The 25,772-nt window shown below is 38.4% G+C and overlaps 5 protein-coding genes across 5 annotated transcripts; all 5 read left to right on the forward strand.

Moving 5' to 3' along the window:
* Positions 1-5,258: 5,258 nt before the first annotated feature.
* On the forward strand, positions 5,259-8,080 carry LOC104942338 (B2 bradykinin receptor-like). The gene is made up of 2 exons (XM_010767540.1): positions 5,259-5,373; positions 6,725-8,080. The coding sequence occupies exons 1-2, from the start codon at positions 5,354-5,356 to the stop codon at positions 7,767-7,769; spliced, it is 1,065 nt and encodes a 354-aa protein (XP_010765842.1). The 5' UTR covers positions 5,259-5,353; the 3' UTR covers positions 7,770-8,080.
* Positions 8,081-12,331: 4,251 nt separating this feature from the next.
* Positions 12,332-13,420, forward strand: bdkrb1 (bradykinin receptor B1). The gene has a single exon (XM_010767572.1). The coding sequence runs from the start codon at positions 12,332-12,334 to the stop codon at positions 13,418-13,420; it is 1,089 nt and encodes a 362-aa protein (XP_010765874.1).
* Positions 13,421-14,406: 986 nt separating this feature from the next.
* LOC104942339 (B2 bradykinin receptor-like) lies at positions 14,407-18,056 on the forward strand. Its single transcript, XM_010767541.1, has 2 exons — positions 14,407-14,497; positions 15,735-18,056. Exons 1-2 carry the CDS (start codon positions 14,478-14,480, stop codon positions 16,798-16,800), a joined length of 1,086 nt encoding a protein of 361 aa, XP_010765843.1. The 5' UTR covers positions 14,407-14,477; the 3' UTR covers positions 16,801-18,056.
* Positions 18,057-18,657: 601 nt separating this feature from the next.
* Positions 18,658-19,860, forward strand: LOC104942340 (ovarian cancer G-protein coupled receptor 1-like). Its single transcript, XM_010767543.1, has one exon. It carries the CDS (start codon positions 18,716-18,718, stop codon positions 19,820-19,822), a length of 1,107 nt encoding a protein of 368 aa, XP_010765845.1. The 5' UTR covers positions 18,658-18,715; the 3' UTR covers positions 19,823-19,860.
* Positions 19,861-20,753: 893 nt separating this feature from the next.
* gpr65 (G protein-coupled receptor 65) lies at positions 20,754-23,052 on the forward strand. Its single transcript, XM_010767544.1, has 2 exons — positions 20,754-20,851; positions 21,762-23,052. The coding sequence occupies exon 2, from the start codon at positions 21,790-21,792 to the stop codon at positions 22,738-22,740; it is 951 nt and encodes a 316-aa protein (XP_010765846.1). The 5' UTR covers positions 20,754-20,851; positions 21,762-21,789; the 3' UTR covers positions 22,741-23,052.
* The last annotated feature ends 2,720 nt before the right edge of the window (positions 23,053-25,772 follow it).

Below are 25,772 nucleotides of genomic sequence, written 5' to 3' on the forward strand. Positions count from 1 at the left end.
TTATAGTTCATCCAGTAGAGGGCTCTATATCAATAATTTGTTCAGACGCTGAATCAAGAAGGATGAGGGTAAACATTATTTACAGTGCATTATAAACTGCTAACTGTACCAGCATGTTTTCAAATGTAACTTTTTAATTTCATACATTTTAAATATACTCACACTTGTGTCTGATGGCATAACATTGTAATGATGCTTTAAATCAAACAAAGTATAGAAATAACACAGCATGTTGTTTTTATATTTAGAATACATTGTTTACAAAAGGATCCATGGAGCATATATGTGTAAGTACAATAGATCCTTTTTTTATTGCAGGGATATTGCACAGACATTGCTCTGTAAAGATAATATGGGTGATTTAACAGTGCACGATGTTCATTGAGCTGTGTAGCGCCAGCTAGAAGGAACAAGTTGAAGGAAATTGATTACGTGCATGGTGTGAGGACCCTGTGGGGATTACTTCTCCTACCTATCTCAGACTATCCTTTTATTTTGACATAAAATATCATTCAAATACATTGTTATTCAATTGATGTGTTACAGCAACATATCATGGATTTCTATCTAGAAGATCTAGAAGCAAATCAATTAAATGAAGGTTCAAAAAAGTTTGAAAACATATGCCTCTATGTTTTAAAGGAGGTTTTCTTTTTCGATAGAAGCTGTTTCAAGGAGGAGACACAATTGTGATGTGCCGAAGCAATCTTAAGTATCACTGTACTGTCAAAAGTAATGCAGTTACACAATCAGTCATCTGTTTTGTCCCTCTGAGGCAAACATTTGTAGTCTGTCAGTCGGCATCAGAGTAAAAAGACATATTTGACAAGAGCTGTCTGTGTGTCCGTCTGTCACGTTGCATTTAATGTAATTTATTAGACATAACTTTAATGGTGGAAAATCTCAGAAGCTGGCATCTTGTATAACAAATAGTTTCTATTGTGTTTTTTTGTGGACTTTATGCATAACAAATGCTTCCATAGAAAATGTTCAAAAGATATTATGTGGCAAAGTAATTTGCTTGGGTGGTTTTAAGGAAATATAAGAACTTGCAGTTTTTGGTCTGATTCAAAGACCAGATTGGAAAAATCTCTTATTTCTCAACATCACTCGCAGATGTTGAGAAACTTGTGGTCACTTAGAAGTTGTGTCGCCCAATAAAATGATTTGGAGTCATAACCACAACCATCCACTCTAATAGCGCCTGGATGATAAAATATTCATTCCCAATCAAGTGGCTTTCTCGCACTTAGTTCCTCTGTAAACTACTTAATTATTCTCCAAGCTTTCAGCTCAGTCATTGCGAACAAACATGTTTATTTTACCATAAATGGCAGATTTTCAGGCTTACCTCAATATTTTTTCTATTTGTTCTGACGTTCAAATCACAGAATGAAAACAAGACTAAGTCCGACAACAGATGTTTGGATTCCGCCCACCAGTAGTTTACTTAATGTATTGCATAATGTCTGGTTTGTTAATGTAAAAGAGGGATGTGAAATTGAATCATTTTTTTATTAACTTCCAATAGTCAATGTGTTGATTTTGCGTTGCCTTTATTTCAAAGAAAGATGGAAATAATACATGAGCCATTTGAAATTCAAGAGGAAAATATGAGGGTAGACACAGATCACTATCCAAATTCTGTCTAAGCCTGTTGTGGAAAAAAGAAATTACCGTAAGTCCCTGTCTAACAGTAAGTAAATAAATACTGGGTGGGCTGTGTTTTTGACGCCAGGAAAAAGTGAGTAGTCAGACACACATTATTAGAAGCAGCAGTTGAATTTTACTTTTAAAAAAAAAAATGACTTATTGTTCCATGGCTGGAAGCATTAGTGGTATCACACAGTGTTCGTCAAAGTTGTATTAGTGGTTACGGACATGAGCCAAGCCGGCCCGGGGCCACTCCCAGCATCAGTCCATGGGGTTGGACCGATACCATGTCTTTTGAGGTCTCATTCACTCCCCATTCAAAGCCCCTCATTGTAGCTGACAGCTGTGAAAACACATACACATAAACTACACAATAATGTATGGATATGAATGGCTTAACTCAGTGAGGAGTACTGAAAGAGGGAACTGGGCCGAAATCAGCACCAAGCTATGGAGCTCACAGCCTGGAAAAAAATGTTAAGCAGACAGGCAGAAGGAGACAGGAAATGAGCTGAGTATTTTTGAAGAGAATCATGAGCATGGCCGCCCCCTCGTCCAGACATTAGTTTTATACCTCATTACACACCACTGAGACATAACTAACGGCAGCAGACAGACGTTGTAGTCTGTTGTCATGATAACTCAAGGACCTTTCAGTTTTATATGACAAATTACTTTAGAGTCTACTATGAAACAGTTATATATTGTGAGAAATCATTGTGTGTGTCTCTATATGAAGGATTAGCCTAGGATGGAGGCTTAAATCACTAATATTAGGCTTACGTTTTGAGGCTGTTACATCTTATAAATGATATACGTGGCCCAACACCTGTAAGAAATCGCTTCACTTTCTACACATAATTAAGGTTTAATTTGCTGAGGTTTGAGAAAACTATTGTGTTTTGTGGTGCTCATGTCATTATTAAATTAAAGCCTGTTCTTCTGGTAACTTTTTTTGCAGAAATGATACTTCAGTCATAGCAATTCATCTACCAACACATGTCTACATATTTTGCATCTTAGGTATGTTGCAACATTTTTGAATAAAAGGAACCAACAAGCTTTTCATGTTTATGTTTGGATCAAGATATTTTGATATAAAAAGATAGAGGAAATATGTTGTGTATCATTCTCTATTTGTAAACACAAACATAGCTTTATTGATTACAGCTGTTAATATCATTATGGCTCAATTAGGACATTGACAGTCTTAAAAAACAAACCAAAAAAAGCAATACAGAAAGAACAAGGTTCAGAGAGAAAACGAGGACCAAACCTAAGCTTATTGGAAAGGCGAGGCCTGAGAGGAAGTTGACTGAGGGTCAAATATGTGTTCATATAGCGAGAACAAACAGGGAAAGCAAGTGTTATGATGTCTGAAGTGGCTCTCTTAAAAGTTCAATTCATCAAAGCACCTAAATGAATAATTGATATCAATGTAGATATTAAAATATCTGTCATATCAAACCTGGTCATTCAAGGACTTCCATTGTTTGAAACATGGGTGTTGAATAACAACATTTGTTCTTGTGTTTGGATATCCAATATCCGTCTAATGTATTTTATTCCAAGGAAATGTGCTGTAAAAGTGTCATGAGTGGGAAGTCAATAATATACTCAGTACAAAGACCAATCTATTATACAAATGTATAAAAACATCCGTCAAATGGGACATATGATTTAGATTCTTATTATATCTAAAAAGAGGAAAGGGGAGCAGGACAAAATGAGGAAACGATATCTCTGTGTCAACACCAGGAAGTCTCGTGACTGGGCTGTTATTAGATTCTATGTTTGACAGCCTGACCTGTCTTAGAAAATGAATGGTGGGCGAGAGAACGGCGTCAGAATGGCGCCAGCACCAACTGGATGCTGCTTCAGATGCTGCCAAAGCACTGGAGGTCACTTCAAGGTTACCACTCAGATTGTCCTTTCACTCAAACACAGTTAAGGGAGCATGTGTCTTAATAACAGGTACATTTACATTATGGTAAAGCATGATGGTCTTCTTCCATGTCTGTGTGTTTTAAGGACCAACAGGAAGTGGCATAACTGAATCATTATCATTGCAACATGTCTTTTTTTAAATCAGTCATGCATTTACTGCACGTTAATCATATGAATTTGACACACCAGATCAGTTTCCCACATTATTGGCTGCCTTTAAGCCCCATTGTCTATTCTAATCAATGCTAACTAGAAGATGGCCTTTGGGTTAAAGTGAATTCTCCCTATTTAGCTGCACTGTGAGATCTTAATGTCCCTCAAATGGCCATGTTGTTCATCCCAAATGCTGGCTCTTAGGTAAATGAAGATCTCAGCCCTCAGATACAAGCTGATAATCACAGGCTTGATGATTGAGTCAACAGCCAATCTTCCCGCACACACACAAACACACACACACACACACACACACACACACACACACACACACACACACACACACACACACACACACACACACACACACACACACACACACACACACACACACAACCACACACAGCATAGAAAATCAAATTAGTCAATTATAAATATAGTTTAGTATATTTGAAAGATAATTGAAGGGGTCAATATTACATAACATAAGGAGGAACGGACTGAGTCCTTATATAGCCGTAACCAACAAATGGGAAAACGTTTTTTGTATTGTTATAACATAAATAACTTTGCTGTTCACAATTTCTACCCAATACATAACACCCTGCTTTCAGCAATGGAACAGCATGTGGGGAAAAAAAGCCTTAACCAGCCACAATGGCAACCATTATAACTCCAACCCTGTTGTTTTGGTTAAGTCAACCCTTTGGAAAACTAAGCACACTCATCCTCCTGCCAAACTTGCAATGTGCAGGGCCAGGGGATTGTGACACATGACGGGAAAGTGTTTTGTAAAAGCCTAATGTGGGAGAGGATCTTGAAATGGTTAAGATGATCTAGCCTAGCAGTGTGATTCATTGCACATTGTGTTAATCGTTTACAGGCATCAACATTATAAGATTTGTTTCGTGATACAATTATCTGTTCTTGAAAATGACTTTTGTAAAATGCAACAATCAAATATTTAATTGGCCATACTGGTTATGTAAGCCATGGTTTTAAGTTTACAACAGTAACCATAATGGCTATCACAACGCCTTTCTAAAACCGTTCAAACCAACCTGTAATAACAAACACAACGCAGTGCAGTAACTGGATGCACAGTTATCAGTGTACAAACATAATTTAAAGGCTTTCATCACAGTCCAAGCTCAAATAAATTGGACTTTAATGCTGAGAAAATAACACCACTATGCTCACATGTGAAATGTCTATGCAATGGGATTTTGGTGTTTATACTGAAATTCTCAAATATCTATACAAAGACAGACGTCACCCTCCCACTTTGAAACTGTATACTTCCAGCTCAAGTGGCTGCAGGAACTAAAACATATTTATATAATGAAAAACATTTAGCAATAAAAAAATAAACTACGTAACTAAACGTGCTAGATGACTAACGCATAGACATGCTGTGTGTGATGACGAGGGCAGGGGACAAACAGGAGAGAGAGAATGCAGACAGAAGTTCCCTGACATCCTTTTAATTACAGTTTTCTATAAGAGAGTGAGTCAGTCACAGACAGAGGAGAGTAAGGGAGGGTTACTGGAGCAGTCGTGCATCTGGAGGTTTCACATCTGGACTTAGGACTCAGGAGCAATGAATCTTCAACCTACAAGGTATCTATAAGCTTTATTTAGTTATTTATCGTGAGATATGTATACATAATATTTTTTTACATGGAAATATCTATAGTTTCAATGTCTATGACTATAAAAGTTGTTTTGTAATGACATTTTCAGATGTATTCTTCTTCTTTTGTCAAGATGTATTGAGTAACAAAATATCTTGATACATAATGGTAACATATACAGTCAAATACATCCAAAACGTAGCGTCTCATTTATTTAGTTTACATGTCAGCAAGCAGTAACCCCCCTCTCTTTTGTGCTAAGTACATTATGGTTATTTTTTTATTTGTTTCGACTATGCTGATACATTTAAAGTAACAATTTAAAATGTGTTGATTGAATCGAAATTTGAAAGAAAATGAATGAAATAAAATGTATTGTGTTGATTATCTGAGCTCGAATTTTGCCCCTAAGTAAAAAAATGTATACTATAGAAAGCCAAACATTTAACAACAAACATTTAGCACTTTTCAAAAGTTGATTGTACATGTCACAGAACTGGTACCTTCTACATAATGTACAGTAATAAAAACAATAAAAACAATCTATTTAAAAAAAAATGGGTTTAGACCTACGCTCTTAAATCGCAGCTCTATTATTATTGATTCTCAATAAATGTAGAAACATTCTCATGTACGTATCATTAAAGAATACAGTTGACTTTGATGTAAAGGTTCAGTGCAAAACAGACTCCCAGATGACAAAGATGATAGCCTATCTCATATTGTGCAGAGCAAAGCCAAATTACCCCCGGGGAAATTAAGATGAACAGAGCCCAGCATGTTGCTCATTATGTGGAGATGGTGACCACTGGACTACGCAACTTAGATGCAAATACAATGGAGAGAGTAATCGATTGATGGGTGGCGGCAGGACTGCTGATGGAGCATTTCAAGATTACAATGCAGTGATCAGTAGTTCTGCCAGCAGTTAGATGTACAGTGAGGGGATGGATATTTAAATTCCCCGCTCTGTGTTATTATGATTAAGTTTGAAGAGATCAAAGACCTTAGAGACTACATTCGTATTTTAATGGTTGGTTATGTCCTTTTAGTGCATGTGGTACGATGCCCAAACAGCTTGAGAGTTATGAAGCTCAGGGGAGGACCCTATAAAGACCATTTCCCCACAAACAAATCACACAGTTTAACCAGGTTGAATGTTGCCAGGTTAATGCAGTTAATTCCCATGGCTTTCAGTATTTATGCTAAGCTAGTCTAACCAGCTTCGCATTTACTGTCATGACAGGAGTATCGATCCTTTGACCTCCAAAGATTGTATGAAAATTATGTAAACGTTTTTATTAATATCAATGTTTAATTTACTTTTTTTTCCACAGCGTCCCATACCTCAGCACCACCGCTTTCAATGGAGACCAAAACCACACCAATGGCACAGACTGTCCTCAACAGTACGACTGGGAGTGGCTCCACACCGGCCAGCCAGTGTATATCCTCATCATCACTGTGGTTGGGATTGTGTTCAACGTGTTTGTCCTGGGGGTTTTCTGCTTCCACAAGAAGGCCTGCACCGTGGCTGAGATCTACTTGAGCAACCTGGCGGCCGCTGACCTCATCCTGGTGGCTTGTTTGCCCTTTTGGGCTGTCTACATATCCAATGGTTTCAATTGGCCTTTTGGTCTGTTCATGTGCAAAGTCGTCAACCTGGGCATTAAGGTGAACTCCTACAGCAGCATATACTTCCTCGTTCTGGTTAGCATAGATCGCTATGTGGCACTTGTTCATACGATGTCCCATGCCAGAATGCGTCGGCCAAAATATGCCAAACTAGGCTGTCTGCTGATGTGGGGTTTCGGCTTGCTCTTGAGTCTACCAACCATTATCTTCAGGAGAGTGAAATATTTCCCTGAGTATGGTGGTGTGAACGCATGTTTTCTGGACTACCCAAATGTCACTGCAGGACTGCTCTTTGATGGGATTTTGATTGTTTTTAGCTTCATCATCCCCATTTTGTTTATCTCGTTCTGTACTATCAAAATTATTCAGGCTTTAAAGATCCAGGCGATAGAGAGGTTCAATGCTCAGAACACGGAGAGGAAGGCCACCAATCTGATGCTGGCCGTCCTCCTGGCATTCCTCATCTGCTGGGTGCCTTTCCATGTGGTCACCGCACTAGATGTTCTCTTAAGAGCTGACATCCTCGGAGGATGTCACCTCGAGTCTGTCCTAGATATCTGCAATCAGATCTCCACCTACTTAGCCTTCTTCAACAGTGTTCTCAACCCCATTCTTTATGTCATCGTAGGAAAGAACTTCCGTAAGAAAGCTTGTGAACTCTTCCAGCATTGGAAAATTAGAAAAAACCCCAACTATGAATCCTCACGTTCATCAAACCTGTCAGCTACACTGAAGACTTTGGTGTAAAATACTACTTTCATAATCACTGGAGTACATACAAATACTTATTTTTAAGAAATGTAGATATATGTGCAGGGACATGAAATGTCTTAAATGAATTGTTTTCTCAGTTTATAACAGTTGAACTACATGAATTAAACTAAACTTGTTTAAAACATTTCTAAACAACTGTATCTTTAACATACAGGTGATGTGATATAAATCAGCCTGGAGCTGTACAATTATTTATTTAACATACAGTTAACATATCCTGTCTTGTATATATTTGTTTTTGTTCTGAATATAAAAGGTCCAAATAAAAGATACATATTGTTTTACAGATGTCTCGTGAATCTTTATAATATATTTAAATGTTGACTGGAACACATAAACTAGAATGTAAGAGAGAACCAACAACTGCTTGCTAAGTGTTTTCTGATGTTATGAGTTAGTGTCTGCAGAGTTTAAAACAGTATTGTGTCAAAGAGTTTCCAGTGCTGATACACAAAACATTTCTCTTTTTGTTGGCTGTATGGACTGCGCTTCACGTTTCTTACCACACCACCATTTAACTGCCCGATGTTGACTCATTGTGGGCTGTGGGCAAGGGTACACCCCTACTTGTCCCTTAAATTAAGGCACGTCTTGCCAAACAGGAAATCTTTGTTAGGAGTCTGTATTTACCACCATTGCCAGAGCTGGAAAATATTGTGAAACAGAAAAATGCAGACGGACAAAGTTACCTCAAAATAGAAACGATGCATGCAAAAAATACACTGTTTGACCTTGTTGCCTCTCTGGATTTTGCTAATTTGCCTAGGTTGCTTGATTTTACCCTTTGAAGGGAATACACTTTAACTTTATAATGCTTAAAGGTAAGGGAAATACAAACTTAGGAGGCAATACAGTATGATGACGTACTCTGTCAGTAGCAATCCATGGTAGTTGACTCCAATGTCAGCTTGCCTTTTAACCTGTAGCAAGAAGCTTGAAGTTTGGCCAAAAAATGTGTATATTCTCTTCTGAAAAATGGGAAAACACAATGGTTTAGTTAAGCATATATTCCCTTAGACAACATCTGAGCAGATGCCAGTTACATTTACATTGTAGTTATGCTGTATGTGTTTGTGAATGCATGCACGTACGCATTACAATGACAGACATATTCCATACAGTGTCTGTTGCTAGGACATCCCTTTTTATGTTGGCATGAGCAGGCTGTGTGCTCTTACTGATAAACCACCATTAAATCACTGACAGTCCATTAAATCTATTATTCCTTCTCACCTTGGAACTAACATTATGATGTGAAAGTAACAACAGAGACATTTAACCTGTGTTGACACAGTTGAAAGGTTTTTACTTGTATGTTCACTTTGAACGCAGCCTTTTTTTCTTACTCTTAAATCGTCGTTACTGTGGAACAGTCTTCACATTGAGCCACAGTTCTTATGGAGACTGCCACGAGAGATGAGCCTGTCTGCAACCACACAGATGCATGGGACTGGGTTTACACCATGCAGCCTGCCTACATGTCCATCATCTGCCTCTTTGGAGTGATCGGGAACTCCTTTGTGCTATGTGTGTTCTGTCTCCAGAAGCGACGCAGCACTGTGGCCGACATCTATCTGAGCAACCTGGCAGCAGCTGATCTCCTCATGGTCTCCTGCCTGCCGTTCTGGGTAGCAACCGTTATCAACAAGTTCCACTGGAGGTTTGGGGAGCCCATGTGCCAGATTATCAACATTGTCATTGGGATGAATTATTATTGCAGTGTGCTGTTCCTTACGCTTGTGAGTGTGGACAGATACCTGGCACTTACCAGACCCCTAACCCATGGGAGAGAGAGACGGGCCTTCTGGGCACATGGGATTTGCTTCACTATCTGGATTGCTGGGGTCTTGCTCAGTATCCCTGCTGTCTTCTTTCGTTCCGTACAGTTTTTCCCTGATCTGGGCGTTGAAGCATGCTACCTGGCATATCCACATGAAGGCTGGAGACTGCGCTACAACGTGACTGTCAGCACTGTGGGCTTCCTTATCCCCGTTCCTATTGTGTCCTTTTGTAGTTACCACATCACTAAAGTCCTTCGCCACAGCCAGAAGCTGAGGAAAGGAAGCAGAGGCAGTGTGGAAAGCAAAGCGGCATATCTTGTTCTTGTCGTTTTGGCTGTGTTTATTCTCTGCTGGCTGCCCTACCAGGTTTTGATCTTCTTGGACACCTTGGATCATTATGAAGTCGTCTCTGGATGTACTTGGGCGTACGTGTTGGACATTGGAAACCAGTTGGCTACTTACCTTGGTTATAGTAACAGCTCATTAAATCCTTTCCTGTATGTGATTGTGGGGAAGCACTTCAAGCAGAGGGCAAGGGAAGTGTTTAGACGGGTGCTGTGCAGGAGGAAAAGGGAGTGTGGGAAGTCAGGTCGCTCCAATGCCAATCTCAACTCAACTAAACAAACTGAGAGTACTAAATTCTAAATCTACACACACACACAAAGAGAAACGTTTTACCAAAAACAGCTGTTAAAAGAAAATAGTATCTCTCTACCTATCAGTTTAAATTAAGTACAACAACAAAAACTATTAAAGAGTCAATCATAAATCCACTGCCATTTGAAAGCCATATTTGGACATTTTGGGAATACTCTTATTTGGTTTTTGCTAGAGGTTATGTGACTAGGTCAATACTATTCTTATTTATAGGCTAAGTGTGGAGATACAGCCAGAATTCCATTAGCTTAGCATACAGACTGGAAGATGGGAAAGGGGTTTTCATTGTGGTCGTGAGGTGACAAAATGTGCCTACCAGTACCTCTAAACCTCACTAAGTGTCATAACATCAGCGTTTGACACAAAAACTTTAAAACCATACTATGTCGTTTTTGCACTTTTTAAAGAATTAAATAAATGAGATCATGTGATGACACGTGATCTTAGAGGACCTCTTCCAAGGCTTTTTCTTACGTAACTTCACATGTTGGAATCGGCTCTATAACTGATGCAACAGATATTAAGAGTAATAAATATGTCATATATTAAATCCTGCCACTGTGTTATACATGTACGTATGAAATATATGTGTTCCTTCTGCAATATCAATATAACAGAAATGACGTGAATAGTAGAAATCACCCACAAAACATTTGAATTCCAGATAATAAAGTGTCTATTAGGGCTCTAATAAAGATGTTTTTCAAGTTAGTTCAACTATTTATTGACTGTTTCTTGTTTTCAATAAAGTATCATCTATAATCCTCAAAATCAAAAGGTGTTTTTGTTTTGATAATAATGAACTGTGACAATGAGCCAGATTTCCTTTCAAAAATGTTTAACTCGACAGCATGATTCAAGCATGCTGTTATCATTTTGACCGTAGAAGGATGAAGCCTCATCCTAATTTTTAGATGACACTTCCCACTGCATACTGACAGCAACACTGTTTATATGTTGTAATCTGTCTCTGTTTGTTTGCTATTTAGTTGTTAACCATATCAAGTTGTTATGACGGTTTGAGTTGGAGGGACATTTAGAATAGATTAGGACAGGATAACATGACGGTATAAGGATAAATAGGAACATGACAACCTTTGTGGGGATTAATTAGGCACATGTATTATCTGTATATGCAAAGGTAAAACTGATACAATAAAAAACACGTCAATCCTGATAATCGATGTGATCGGTTGGATAAAGATTTCTATCAACTGCACGTTATCTTCCCTTTGGACACGAGAATTGTTGTTGTGATAACATAGAAACTCTGAATCCCTGTTTCACATTATCACTCATTTGATTTTTCTTATAATAAAATACATACAACTACCTTACTGCCTTCCTTGACAGTCTGCACTACTGCTAATGGAGTTGAACACTCTCCAACACATTTGGTGCGATGCAGTTTCAGGTTGTCTATGACACTATTTGTGCATTGAGCACATTTTGACTCTCTCCTAAACAAGTTGATATATTGCATACTTGGCGAAGGGTGAGGAAGAATGCAACTGTATACAAAATCGCTCGTAACAGATCTCTCATCTGACTTGCTTTGCACTCACTGGGATCTCAGTGTACACATGAGCCCTTCCCCAGACATGCCTGTTATCATTAGCATCCTGAACATAGGAGGAACATGTTCATGAACAACACGGTAAGAACTTATTAATTCCATATTCTTTCCTTTTTTCTTTTTTGAACATCAACATATGTACTTTAAAGATGCTCAGAGATGCTAGATAGTCTTTCAGCATAGACTCAGAATGACAATTAATGATGTAGACTTTTTAGCCTTTTTGGTAGCACAAAATTATTGAAGTTACCACATGAAAACACATTTCAATCAGGAGCTTTGACACATGTTGTCAAACTAAAGGAAAGTTAATTAACTGCTTGTTTTTTTCTCGGTCACTTATGTCTATCATGAGGGCAACATTTTTATATTTTGTGTATTTTCCAACATGTCTTATTTATTTTTGTTGAAGCTAATATCAAATGTTATGTCTCTGATGCAGTAGCTTTCAAAACGTGTTTTTCTCTCATTAAAAACGTTTTACTGATGAAGCATGCCCAAATATTTTTGTTTTCTAGCCTATGGAGCCAATGATGCTTGTAACTATGCGGACATTGTGGTCTGAAAACAGCAGTGCGTCCCGGCCATCAGAGTTTCCTATCCCTGTAGAATGGGAGCTTATCCATACCATCATTCCCCCGTACATCTTCACGTTGTCTCTGTTAGGCCTGCTCTTAAACATCTTTGTCCTGGGTGTGTTCTTCGCCCACAAGGATCGACTGACTGTAGCAGAGATCTACCTGAGCAACCTGGCACTGGCTGACATTATTCTCCTGTGTACCCTCCCCTTCTGGGCGATGAACATCCTCAACAACTTTAACTGGCCGTACGGAGACGTGTTATGCAAACTGGTCAACTCCATCATCATCCTCCATTTCTACACTAATATCTTCACCCTGGTCATCATTAGTGTTGACCGCTACCTGGCACTTGTAAAGACCATGAAGGCCAGGTGGCTAAGACGGACACTCTATGCCAAAGTGATCTGTTTCCTCCTGTGGATTTTAGCTCTTGCTTTGAGCACGCCAACAATGGTTCACAGAAAAGTGACGTTCATCCAGGACATCGGAACAATGTCCTGTATTTTGGATTATAGTCAAGGCAAGTCTTGGAAGTTGACCAATCAGATTCTGATGAATGTTGTTGGCTTTGTACTGCCTGTTCTGGTTATTGTTTTCAGCAGTGGGAACATAATCAAGGCTTTAGTTCAGAGAAAGGAGAGGGTTGCATTCCATGACATTAATGACACAAAAGCCACAGTACTTTTGTATGCTGTCACACTACTATTCTTACTGTGTTGGGGCCCCTTCCAGGTCTTCACCTTCCTCGACACACTCTGTGATGTCAGAGTGCTGGATGAAGAATTGTGGTTCCATGCTCTTGATATAGGAACCCAGGTTTCAGTGTATCTGGCCTTCCTCAACAGTGCACTGAACCCACTGCTGTATGTCTTCTCAGGGCAGTACTTTAGGAGGAAAGTTAGCGCCATCTACAGGAGGACCAGACATTATCGCAGAGGATCAGATACGACAATATATCAACGCTCAGTTGTGTCCACTTACATTAACAGAACAGAGAAAATTAAGCCAGTGGTCATTCTAAATGCATAGGATCCCATTACATTCTCGACTTGCAAAGCTGATTACGTTGAAAATCTTGACAGTATACAGGATATGAGTTTCATAATTTTGCTTTCATGAGACAGTTAATGGTCTAGGTTAACCAGCACTATCATCGGATGTTTCAGACTGTTCCTATGCATAAATAATGGACACAAGAGATAATGGTTGTAATTTGCAAAAGACATAAAAGCAGATCACGTTCTGAAGAAATGCAGTATGTATCTAACGTCATTAAAATTACTCTAAAAGTGCAGTTTACATTCAGCAGGCTAACCAAAGAGAAAGGCCACCCATGTACTTTGTGTGTATTCACATTCATAAATCCCCTTGTACGGTATATATCATGACATGTTAACAAAACATCTACTCGGTGACAAACAAATGCAAGCTTTTCTTCAGTATCAACAGTCATTATTTAAGTATGTTTATGTCTTGCTGGAATAATGTGTGCAATCAACTCAATTAAATTACTAACATGCAAAGACATAGCGTAAGGCATAACCTGTTGCAAACTCATAACTTTCCCAAACTTTTGTAAATGGATCCAAATGTATGTATGTATTGTAAAAACATTGTTGACATCTTCTGTTACATACATTAAACAGTATTAGTCAAGCAGGCCCTCTAACGATGTCTAATTCAAGGGGGAATTTGTGCCCTTCTCTCTTTGCAAGTTTCTTGAGTTTAAAAAAGCAACCACATTTCTTATCTTTGTTGAACTCCAATGGTCTCATTCCTCACTGTATTTTACAGAACCACGCCACGTTGTGTCAATGTTCACTCTATGCAGAAAGCTAACTTGTATTAGTAAAGTCTAATAATTTGAAGTTATTAGTGAAGTTCACTCATGAACCGAGGCGTAAGTACTTTAAAAAGCTGAAACCAGAGTGAGGATGAAGGCGGGGTCTCAACAGCTTAGAAACATTAAGGAGTTTGTCTGACATCCCTTTTCATTGGATTCCTTGCCCTTTCGGAGAGCATGTCAGAGGCAGACCGAGGACAGTGAAACAAAGTACTGAAGCAGTGTATCTGCACAAGAAGAAGAATGGCTCTTCCGTCCACAAGGTAGGCATTAACATTCATACAGTTTGTATATTACTTTCTTAATGTTTTAACACGATTGACAGTTTGAATGTTAGCATGGGTTATAAATAAGGTTCAAGGCTTTTTTTTTGTCATTTATACATACTGTAGCTACAGTTTAGTTATGACAATGAAAATCTTAGGTCACAGGGCAAGATGAAACAGATCAAATAGTGCAAGTAAATCAAATCAAATAGAATATAATAGAAATAGTGCAGAATAGTCAGTAAAGTAATTGGAATATTGATAGATATAAGTTGCAAACAGATGGATGTTATGGATGATGTTCTTTCAAAAGTTCAGGTGTTCAACAGTCTTATGACCTGTGGGATGAAACTGAAATTTGGTTGAATATCGGCACCACATTTAGACACAGTCTGTTAAAATGGAAGACAGTATATATGTTTTTTCCAACAAATGAACAGTTCTCTAACTGCATAGTTTGTGTCTCAACATGTTATTATTAGATGAGGGTTAGATGTTAGACGATGGTGAGGTGTGTACCATGTTGATGCATTTTAGAATTACTCTTGATGCATTTATATTGAAAACATTTAAAATTGTAAATCAGAGGCAGGTTTGGACATTTACTCAACTACTGTATTAAAATGACGGTACTTGTACTTTACTTGAGTATTTAGAATTTCTGCTAATGTATACTTCTTTACCGTTAATCTGCATATACAAATATGATCAAATATTAAAGAGAACAATCCCAAGAGGGCAGGGGGATCCCTTGGATTCCACTTCCAAAATCGTCAAAAGTCAGTTTGCTCAGAGTAAACCTGTCAGAGCATGTTTGCTCTCCAGCGATTCCTTATTTTGCTGAAATTCAAGATATGCTATAAAATTCCACAGAATGAATGACACATTCAAAACATTTATAGCAGGATAACAGCCTGCCAAGTTGTCGTGGGGAGAGACATAAAAAGCCTGCAATAAAAGTTATTCAGAAAAACATTTCATAACTTTTTGTTTTGCTTATACATAAACATACATGTATAACATCCTTATTATTATTTTGTCACCCTTTTTATTCATCATAAACTAGTCTGGCACCTGCATTACACTTGGAATACAACTATTTAACATTGTTCAGTGTAACTGTGTATTCAAGCATTATCTCAGCATAACATATTTCAAAGAAAATATTGAAGTTACCTTGAATTTGTGTTTGTTGAAACGTTTTGTCTTGTTTGCCTTCCTCTTACTTCCACAGCATCCTCGCTGACTTCAACACTACACCTATAAATGGAGAGCAAAACAACACGAATGGGAGTCAGTGTTATAGTGACGCACCACATTTTTGGCACACCTCCATGCTGCCGGTGAATATCCTGCTCGTCGCTGTGCTGGGAATTGTGTTGAATGTGTTTGTCCTCGGGGTTTTCTGTCTTCATAAGAAGTCCTGTACCGTGGCTGAGATCTACTTAAGCAACATAGCTGCTGCGGACCTCATCCTGTCGTCCTGTCTGCCCTTCTGGGCTGTGAATGCAGCCAACAAATTCAACTGGCCCTTTTCTCATCACCTGTGCCGACTGGTCAACTTTAGCATCAACATGAACGCCTACTCTAGCATCTACTTCCTCGTTTTGATAAGCATAGATCGTCGCATGGCACTGACGGACCCTCTGTCCCATAAAGGAATATCAAGGCCAAAATATGCCAAACTGGGCTGTGTGCTGGTGTGGGGTTTCGGCTTGCTCCTAAGTGTCCCCACACTTGTCTTCAGGGAGGTGAAAGATTTCCCTAAAATACAATTTAATATATGCCATATGGCTTTCCGAAATCTCACTGAAAGGGCTGTGTTTGATGTGATGCAGATTACATTCAGCTTCATCATCCCCTTTTTCATCATCCTCTACTGTACTATACATATTCTTCAAGCTCTGAACAACCGGATATTGGAGGGGTTAAACCGCCAGAAGAAGGAGCAAAAGACCACCACTCTGGTGCTGGCGGTCCTCCTGGCGTTTATGATCTGCTGGATGCCATTCCACGTGACAAAGATATTACATTTGCTGAAAGAAACTGAAGTCCTGACAGGGTGTAGCTTTGAGTACGCCCTTAACATCTGCAGCCATGTCTTCGTGTACCTCGCCTTCTTCAACAGTGTTCTCAACCCAATCCTCTACGTAATTGTAGGACAACAATTTCGGCAAAAAGTGAGGGGACTCTTTAAACAGTTGAGATCTACCAGAAAATCGTCCGTTAACATCTCATGCACAAACTCAACCCGGATGAGTAGTGTTAGACCTCAGTTGCCTGTACTTACCTTCACATAATGAAGTTATTAGTCATGTTCCCCGAAGAAGATATGGAACAGTAACTTAGTAATTTAGAGTTTAGTCAGAATACACATTAAATACAATCCTGTCTGATGAGAGGATGTTGTCTCATACTCAGACCTTACTTTTTATTTCAGAATTAGATTGGTCTCTCCAAACAGTTTCCTTCATCTTATCTTCTGGGCAACAGTAGGAAACCGAGGGGAAGGAGGAGAAAGATAACCATAATATTTAGCAACATGTAAGCGCTACTAACATTAATAGACCAGAGGAAATCAATGTTGTGGTCACCTTTTAATGCATGGGGTTATTACAGGATATGGGAGGCAATTTTTATGCCATTAGTAATGTAATTTTCAAAAGAGATGGAGTGTTTCCTTGTAAATGCATGTTATGAAGTCTTTACATGACACATCTTCTGTGTGTGCATGTCTGTGCATATGTGCTTCTGTGTACTGTCAAATGCTGTTGTTCTTACAGTCTTTATTATATTTTTTATATTTTAATGTACATCCGAAAAACAAACCCTTTATTTTTTTAACTATTTGTCTCTGTCATTGTTACTCATGTTTCCTTTATTCGACTCCAGAACATTAATCTGGTAAGGTTTGACTTACACAGTCAGGTTGGTATTTTTTTACAATGTGAACAATGTTCTCTACGTTCCATGAACCACCTCTGTGTATCAATTGTTAAACTATTTGTTAATTAATTGTAATACCTGGAGAAACATCTTTTGCCTACCTATGAATAAATGTACACCTATGTCAGTGTATAAAGACAGGTTTTTTTTTTAAATGTTTTGCTTTTCATGATGTATAAAGTTAAAAATCTGTTAAGAAGTTAATTTAATTCATCAAGCAAAAGGCTTTTATAAGTATTACTTCACATTGGTTCTTATTTTCATAAATGTCTTTCCTGGTTATGATAACATTTTAGTTAAAAATGAATTCCTGCTATTTGTTTATACAATGTCATTACTTTACATCTGAATCATGCAGTTTAAATCAAGCCAACACTATAGCAAGATGATCACTTTTAAAAAAAAGTTTATTTAAAATTGAGTACACCCAAAATGTGATAAATAATCTCGCATTGGGTGTATGCATGCCCAAGTTATAATAAGGTCAGGGTTGGACTGAGCTGTGAGTCTGCTAACTTAACCAACCGGTTTTCTTATGATCATAAAATGTGTATTTACTGAGTTGTTCCATGTAATTCCTGACGTAAGAAAGTAGTGACAATAAAAGCAATGAGTCAGACTTAGTGATAAAATCTGTGTGATTGTGAAAGCTGTTGGTTGTTTTTAACCTGGAACGTGTGTATTGACGTTGCACTGTTCCCAGAACTTAAGTCATTGAATATAACACTTTGCAAATGCAGGAGTAGCCAAAAAAAAAACACAAGAGAGTGACATTAGAGAATAACTTAAGAAAAGCATCCACACTTTCACACTCCAGATATATTCTCTTCACCAAACTTTAACTCCAGCTACTTAGTCTTATTTGGTGAGCTTAGATTCCTAATTATTGGATAAGTAAACATTCAACCCTCTCAGCCCTCTCAGGCTTTTTAGCGTCACATTGTAAGTGTAGACAACAATCCGCCCCCTATTCCGTGTTGCTGTATGGCCGGCCCTTTATTCCTGGCTTGCCTGAGGAGCTTTGCCAAATTTCCTATCCAAATGATATACTTTTAATTAAACGTTAAAAACATTTTTAATGAAATAATAGATAACTTTCTCTATAGATCATGACATCTGAGGTTAATGGTAGAACTATTGTAGCTGACAACACAGTGCAGTTTCCATTTAATCCTACAAACACTCAGGTACAATGTAATGTTTTGGTTGACCTTATCATGATCTTTGAAAGCTGCATATAATTACAGATAACTACAATGAAAGCATTGGATGACGTTTAGATTATTAGCATGGCCAAATATTTTTCAGCAGGAACTATTTGCATTGCCAAGCTTATCTCAATTCACTAGAATACAGGGCTCTCCATTTCAATCCACATTCAGGTTTGGTCATCAACACACGAGGATGGACGCAGCTCCTGTTAACCAGACTAACTCATCTACCTCCTGCACCGTGGAGTCCTCAGTGGAAACGTACATGTATCCAGCTGTTTATTCTCTTTTTTTTATTGTGGGCTTACCGGCTAACTGCCTGTCTTTGTATGTAGCCTGGATGCTGATGAGGAATGGCAACAACATGGCAGTGTACCTCTTCAACCTGTCCATCTCTGACCTGCTCTACACTATCTCTCTGCCTGTGTGGATAGAGCTGGCCCTGCAGAGACCTCTCGGTGGCCTTTGCAGTTTGGTGGCAGTGATCATGTACAACAGCTTCTACGTAGGCTCGGGCCTCCTTTGCTGCATCTCTGTTGATCGCTACCTAGCAGTGGTCTATCCTCTCCACTTTCACTGGGTCAGAGAGGTGCGGACAGCAGCAATAGTGAGTATTGCCCTGTGGACTCTGGAGATTACCATTCATATTATCTTGCTTGACCACACGGGGGCACTGCAAGCTTTCTCCTCAAGAAAAGTATGTGAGGAGCGAATACCCATGACACAAGAAGACGTCAACCTCGCCATTACACGTGTCACGCTGGGTTTCTTGGTCCCTATCTTCATCATGACCTTTTGTTTTCAGCAGATCATGCAATCGCTCAAAAAGAGCACCTCAATCCAGACAGTGGAGCGCAGGAAAGTGGGACTGCTGCTGTTTTACCTTCTTCTAAGCTACATAGTCGCTTTTATGCCCTACCAGATTGTCATGCTGCTGAGAGCCATACTGGAGCCAGGGACCTGCTCCTGGGCCACAAGGCTTAGAGATCCATACCTGGTCACTGTCGCCACGACAACCATAAACAGTACACTGGATCCCATAATATACTGTTTAATCAGCGAGAGCGCTCAGAGAGAGTTAAGGAAAGCTGGAGAGAAATGTTGGGGAGTTTTTCTGAGAAAGAAATTGTCAGGGAGTTCTAATCAAATTCATTCAGTTTCCTAACCGAATTATCTATTTGTTTACATTTTAACCCATAATTGCAAATCAAATTAAATGTTAATGACAATATTGTATTGATGCGAGGATGTCTTAGATAATTTAGAAGAGCCCAGTGCTGTTTCTATCCAGGAAGGAAACTAAAATGTATCCTATGTAGGGATAGTACATTTATAATACTTTAAATATAAATAGAGTCATTTACATTTATATTTACATACACAGAGATGTTGTATTTCCACTTCTGAGTGGGTATTTTATAACTGTAATGTACTGCTTTGTTTGATTTTGAACAAGATCATATTGGCCTTTATTTAATTAATTGATTTTATGTCTGATAATAAAACTTGAAAAGCAGGAAATCTAAATAATTTTCATTAAAGTTAATTTCCTTTTTGTGGGTTGGTATTACTTTGGAAGATCATTATTTTATTAGTTAAACTTTGATTGGCTAATAACATTTTTACTCAGAGCAAGGAATGTGGATTTTGTCCCCCTGTCACTTACACTGACATTTCTTTATGAAGGGATCTCCTTGTAGGCAGCTTGGACCGGATGTAACAGCAAACAAAAATACTTTAAATGTAAATATAGACTTGTTAGAATAAGAAAAGCTCAAAAATAATGTATGTGCCTATCATTTAGGAGCAGGTAGGCTCAGCCAACATTATTACGCTGTGGAAAAAATAAGTCAAACAGCCTTTATCAGACACTAATCAGCATCACCTTTACCCGGGTTCATGTCTATGTTGACACACCAAACATGAAGACAAGCAGTGTCATATAGGCTTAGTTATTAAATTAAATCTGACATGTGGTCTGTTACACCGGTAGTTTGTTCTGCCATGGCCTGTCACCCAGAGTAAGACATACGGTACTCAGGGACGACTCTTCCTGTTCCTCTGATCCGCCTGACCAAGCAGTGGAAGAGGAGACAACCGAATGAATCCACTCTGCATCTGCTTTAATGTTTTCATGTTGCTCTTAATTACTTTTATGGACATAATTTGGAGCGGAAACTCTTCTGAGTAAAGAGTAAGTAGATCTTTATACGAGTTCAATTTAATTTGTGGTTTATTTGATCTGGCTAGAGGAATAAATGAATGTTTATGGTGCATTTGAAGCCTAAGTATAACAAAGGTTGTTCATGTTCTAGCCCATTAAGTAGCCTTTTATTAGTTATTGCTAACCACTCAAAATGCATTAGTTTTAGATTATTTCCCACCTTCCAGGGGTCTATTGGTTTTGATGCATTTCAGAAAAGTAAAAAAAAATACTTTTAGTCTTGATTTTATGTAGATAGTCTATGATAGCAAACATCTGATCAACAATTGCTTTTGTCAGACCATGTTTTTGTAATGCGGAAATGCAGGATGTGTTGTGAAATGACCCTCTTCCATAAAAGTGCAACATTAGAGATTTTAAAACGACACACTACTAAGTTTAAAGTAGACGACTACTAAAGCCAAATGTTCCCTGGAAGGTGAACAAACAAGACTTTGTCCAATATGTTAGTTAAGGAAAAGCAATCTGTGATTTATTTGTTAATACAAGTGAATCTTTTGGGAATTTAAACAGTCGCTACATTAAGTATGTCACTGCTATGAAGTTGCGAAGCTCAGATAAGACCTATAGGTTTTTTAATATCAAATTATAAAGTAGCAGAGGCAAATATATTTGAACTTTTGTTTCTTAAGCGTGTCATAATTCTGTGGCGCAGTGGATAGAGCCTTGGTGTTGGGATCAGGGGGTCACAGGTTCAAACCCCACTCATGTCGTTGTGTCCCTGGGCAAGACACTTCACCCCAAATTGCTCCTGTGGGGATTGTCCAGAGTATTGAGTATGTAAGTCGCTTTGGATAAAAGTGTCTAATAAGTAACATGTAATGTAATAATAATTGAATTTGACATATTTGCTTATTTCTTCCCTTGTTTCTCTGCAAAGGTATGAGCACATAAACTCCACATCTGCAATGGAAAACTTAACCCTGAGCTCAAATCAATCAGAATGCTACCCAGTTGATAGCACTTCAAGGAGGAGGTCGTTTATGTTTTTCTACCTGGCTATCATCGTCACTGCCATCCCATCCAACGCCTTCTCCCTGTACGTGTCGTGGCAGCACATCAGACAGAAGAACGGTCTCGGTGTGTATCTATTTAACTTGGCGCTGAGTGACCTGACCTTCACCATCGGCCTTTCCCTGTGGTTGGACTTTCTGTGGAAAGGACTTTGGATCCACGGAGGCTACGTTTGTATGCTATCTGTCTACTTCCTCTACACTAACTTTTACACCAGCGAAGCTCTCCTCTGCTGCATCGCTGTTGACCGCTACCTAGCAGTGGTTCACCCCTTTAAGTACACTTTCTTGAGGAAAGTGAATACTGCAGCAGCAGTTGGTGTTGCCATTTGGTTGTTGGTGTTCTGTTTCAACGCTACAACCATCTCTTGGGAGGACTCATACCATGAGTACAACAAGTTTGCAGTGTGCTTTGATATTTTTCTCCCGCTGTCAAGGAACCTTGTCTGGGCTAATGTAGCACGCTTTATCCTGGGCTTTATTATTCCCTTTCTCCTGGTGGTGTTTTCCACCTGGGGGATCTGGGAGGCCGTCAAATCCAATCAGGCCACAAAGGAACGAGAACGTAAACGTATTCTAAAGCTGCTGACGGTAGTTCTGCTCTGTGTTTTGTTCTGCTTTGGGCCTATCCACGTCATGATGCTCCTCTGCACACAAATGGATGACTGCAGGGAGGTTGCATGGCTCCTTTACCCATACAAAATCAGCTTAGCTCTCTCCAGCTTAAACTGCCTTGCAGACCCTCTCCTTTACTGCTTTATTACTAGAACGGGGAAGGAAAATGTCAATCAAGTTGTTCTATTCTTCCAGGTAAAGAAGAGGAGCAATGATGAAGATGTGGTGTAGTTTTAAAAAAAGTAAATAGCTAAACTATATGACAAATGCGTGGTAAGCTTTAGAGTTAGAGATTAAACTATATGATCCTGAAGTTTGTATCAGTTGCAGACACAAATGTGAGAAAGTTGTCAACTGGTAAAGATTGTCAGCTATTACGCGACAAAGTTGGCAGTGTTGGCAATGTTGATATGTGTCTCGTTGACGACAAATCTCATTACACTAAACCAAACAATGGGTTACTCTGTCTCTAAAACAACTTCCTGGTACCGGTCTATGGCACCCGAATCCCAGAAGAAGTGTTGGAAGAAGTATTCTGTTTTGTTTTTCTTAGAGTTAAAATACTTTTAACATTCTGTGAAAAAGACAATCCTGCATTCAAAATCTTATTTAAGTCAAAATATATAAAAAGTATTATCAAAAATATGAGTACTCCCTGCTGTTATGGTCCCTTGATGTCAGTCTTTAAAAAAGAAGAAGTTTAACTACTGCACATAATAAGTCTCCTTAAGTAGGTAAAATTCTGTTTTTAGGATGTGTGCCGTGTCACACTTCGACCTTTCGACACACACATACATCGTTCTGCACACACCAACATGTTTAAACTTGACAGTTTACTTTGCTTGTACTGTACACCTCTGCTATCACGGCAGACAGCTGTGTATACAGTTCATCAGCATGGACTTACATGCAACAGCTGTTCCAAGGAGGAGTATTTGTCTAACATCAAAGCTATTCTTTTATATAAAATGCTCTCTATATAAGAACGAAATGCAAATTTGACACCATTTGTAGTTTGAATAAAACATGTGTAGGAAAGTAAAATAACAAACCCATTGACTTTAATCACTGGGCTGGGCTATGACCACAAATTTGACTGGGGTTCCATTTAAGCTTATCTTACAACACCATTTGAATTTTGGCCAAAAACAAACGAGTGGTTGTCAAGGGAAGTGTATATTTGAGTCAATTATTTTCTCCTTTTCGAAAGAGCTATTTCCATTAAAGAAAAAAGGACATATGCATCACTCACTTCGAACAAATGGGAATCTAATGAAGTTGCAAAAAGAAAGGCTCTTTTCAGTAAACAGAGAATTGTTTTTATAAACTGGTCAAATGTGTGGCAGACTAAATGTGGATATATGTGGCTCTCTAGTGGACAATTATAGTAGTGCAGCAAACCATTTACACTGCAGCGCTTACACTTTGAACAGTGGTTCATTACCATTTGCACATATTGTTTTATGACGCAACCTGTAGTGTTTTATGTACTCCAATTAAACCGCAAATGGTGAATATGTGTCTTGTCTTTTTTTAATAACATGAGTGAGGATATAAAAGGTGGCCTTAGGTGGTCATTCTGGTGTGTGTAAAACACAGAAACAATACACAGTCATGCAGCTCATACACACATGCATGTACAAACATACAAACACACATGCACACACAAACTTTGCAGGTATTAAAATGACACACAAAGTTAACCTATGGAGACCAGATTTATGTTTCCAGATGACAGGTGAGTCCCATTAATGTACACTCACAATAATAATAATAATAATAATAATAATAATAATAATAATAATAATAATAAAAACATTATATAGCGCTTTTCCTGGTGCTATTATATTATGTAATGTATTAAATGACATCCTCAGAAGTGGGCAAATCTGCAAGATTCCCCATCTAACATTTCCCGTGTTTAAGATTGGACCTTCATAACAACAAAGTCAGGCAAGGAAAGGTGTCCTTCCATGTTAGTCCTTGTCTTGCCTCTTTATTCCTTCCATCCATTCATCCATGTCAGATAATATGCTTCACCTATCGCTAAATAACCAGATGGAGGTTATAAAGCCCATTCGAACATCCATCTTCACCTCTAACCTTCTAGTGTCCTTGACTCTGTAAGAGACAGCCTTCACTATGTAAAGCACAGGTAGGGATAGAGTTAGCTGAGGATCAATGGGCTTCTTAACCTCTTAAGCCCTGAGCTTGTTTTTAAGGTTTCAGGCTCGAAAATGCTATGCCCAAAACAAATGACTATAACTTAACTTATAAAAGGGTTATATGAATAATTTCTTTTATCAAAGCAAGGTTATATCTGTGAGTTGGATGTAGAAGTGTCAGAATCAATATAGATGTTTCTGTGTCAGAGTAAATTCAGATGGAACATAGTAAAAAAAGGTAAATTCTAAAATCCGCCTAAAAAAACCCCATTACTTATAGTGAAAACCACCCTTGAATGATGGTATGGTAGACTAAAAGCTTTAGGAATCCAAAGTATAACACATAATAACTACCCTGTATCAATATTGAGGCAAAACCAGTTAAATTTGACCTTTTTAGAGAGGTTTCTTTGGGCACATTTTGGCACATTTGGATACCATCAATGCCGTTTGACCTTTTTCAGGTACCATACTGAAAAAAAATGTTATTATCACTATAGGTAATCATTCCATCCAAATAGAAGTGTTTTTATAAAAAAGAAATATATTTTTAATTTTTTTTAAATTACATTTCTTTTTTTATGTAAATGGTGTGTGTGTGTGTGTGTGTGTCTGTGTGTGGACTTTGACACAGTCCTTACATGTTTATCACCCGACTAACACTTCTAGGAAGGTTTACTTACACAATAATAATTATTATTATTAATAATATTCAGAGCTTCAACAGTTGCTTAATGGTATGAGGGTCTGCTCCTTCTCAGGCATGATGAATGGTGGTCTTTTTTGTGTAGTCACATTTAATGAAGTATGAGGCTTGTTGGAATAACTAGGCAAAGTGTACAAAGCAAGTTGCAGTACTGTAGATGATGCTTTGTTCAAAGTGTTGGGGTAAAAAACATCAACAGTGAATCCATCTGTATTGACTAGATTACTCCTGGTATCTTGACATTAAAAAGATCCACCTCTTTGGTTGGAAAACAAACACATCTCGAATCAGGATGCACAGCCACATTTTGGCACAGCCAACATCGCGATGTTGGCAGGAAGGCTGTGGGGGCGGTCATAGTAACGTACACAACCATGTGCCTCAATCTAAAC

The sequence above is a fragment of the Notothenia coriiceps genome, unplaced genomic scaffold (assembly GCF_000735185.1).
Source record: "Notothenia coriiceps isolate Sejong01 unplaced genomic scaffold, NC01 NC01_scaffold00004485, whole genome shotgun sequence".
Taxonomy (NCBI): domain Eukaryota; kingdom Metazoa; phylum Chordata; class Actinopteri; order Perciformes; family Nototheniidae; genus Notothenia; species Notothenia coriiceps.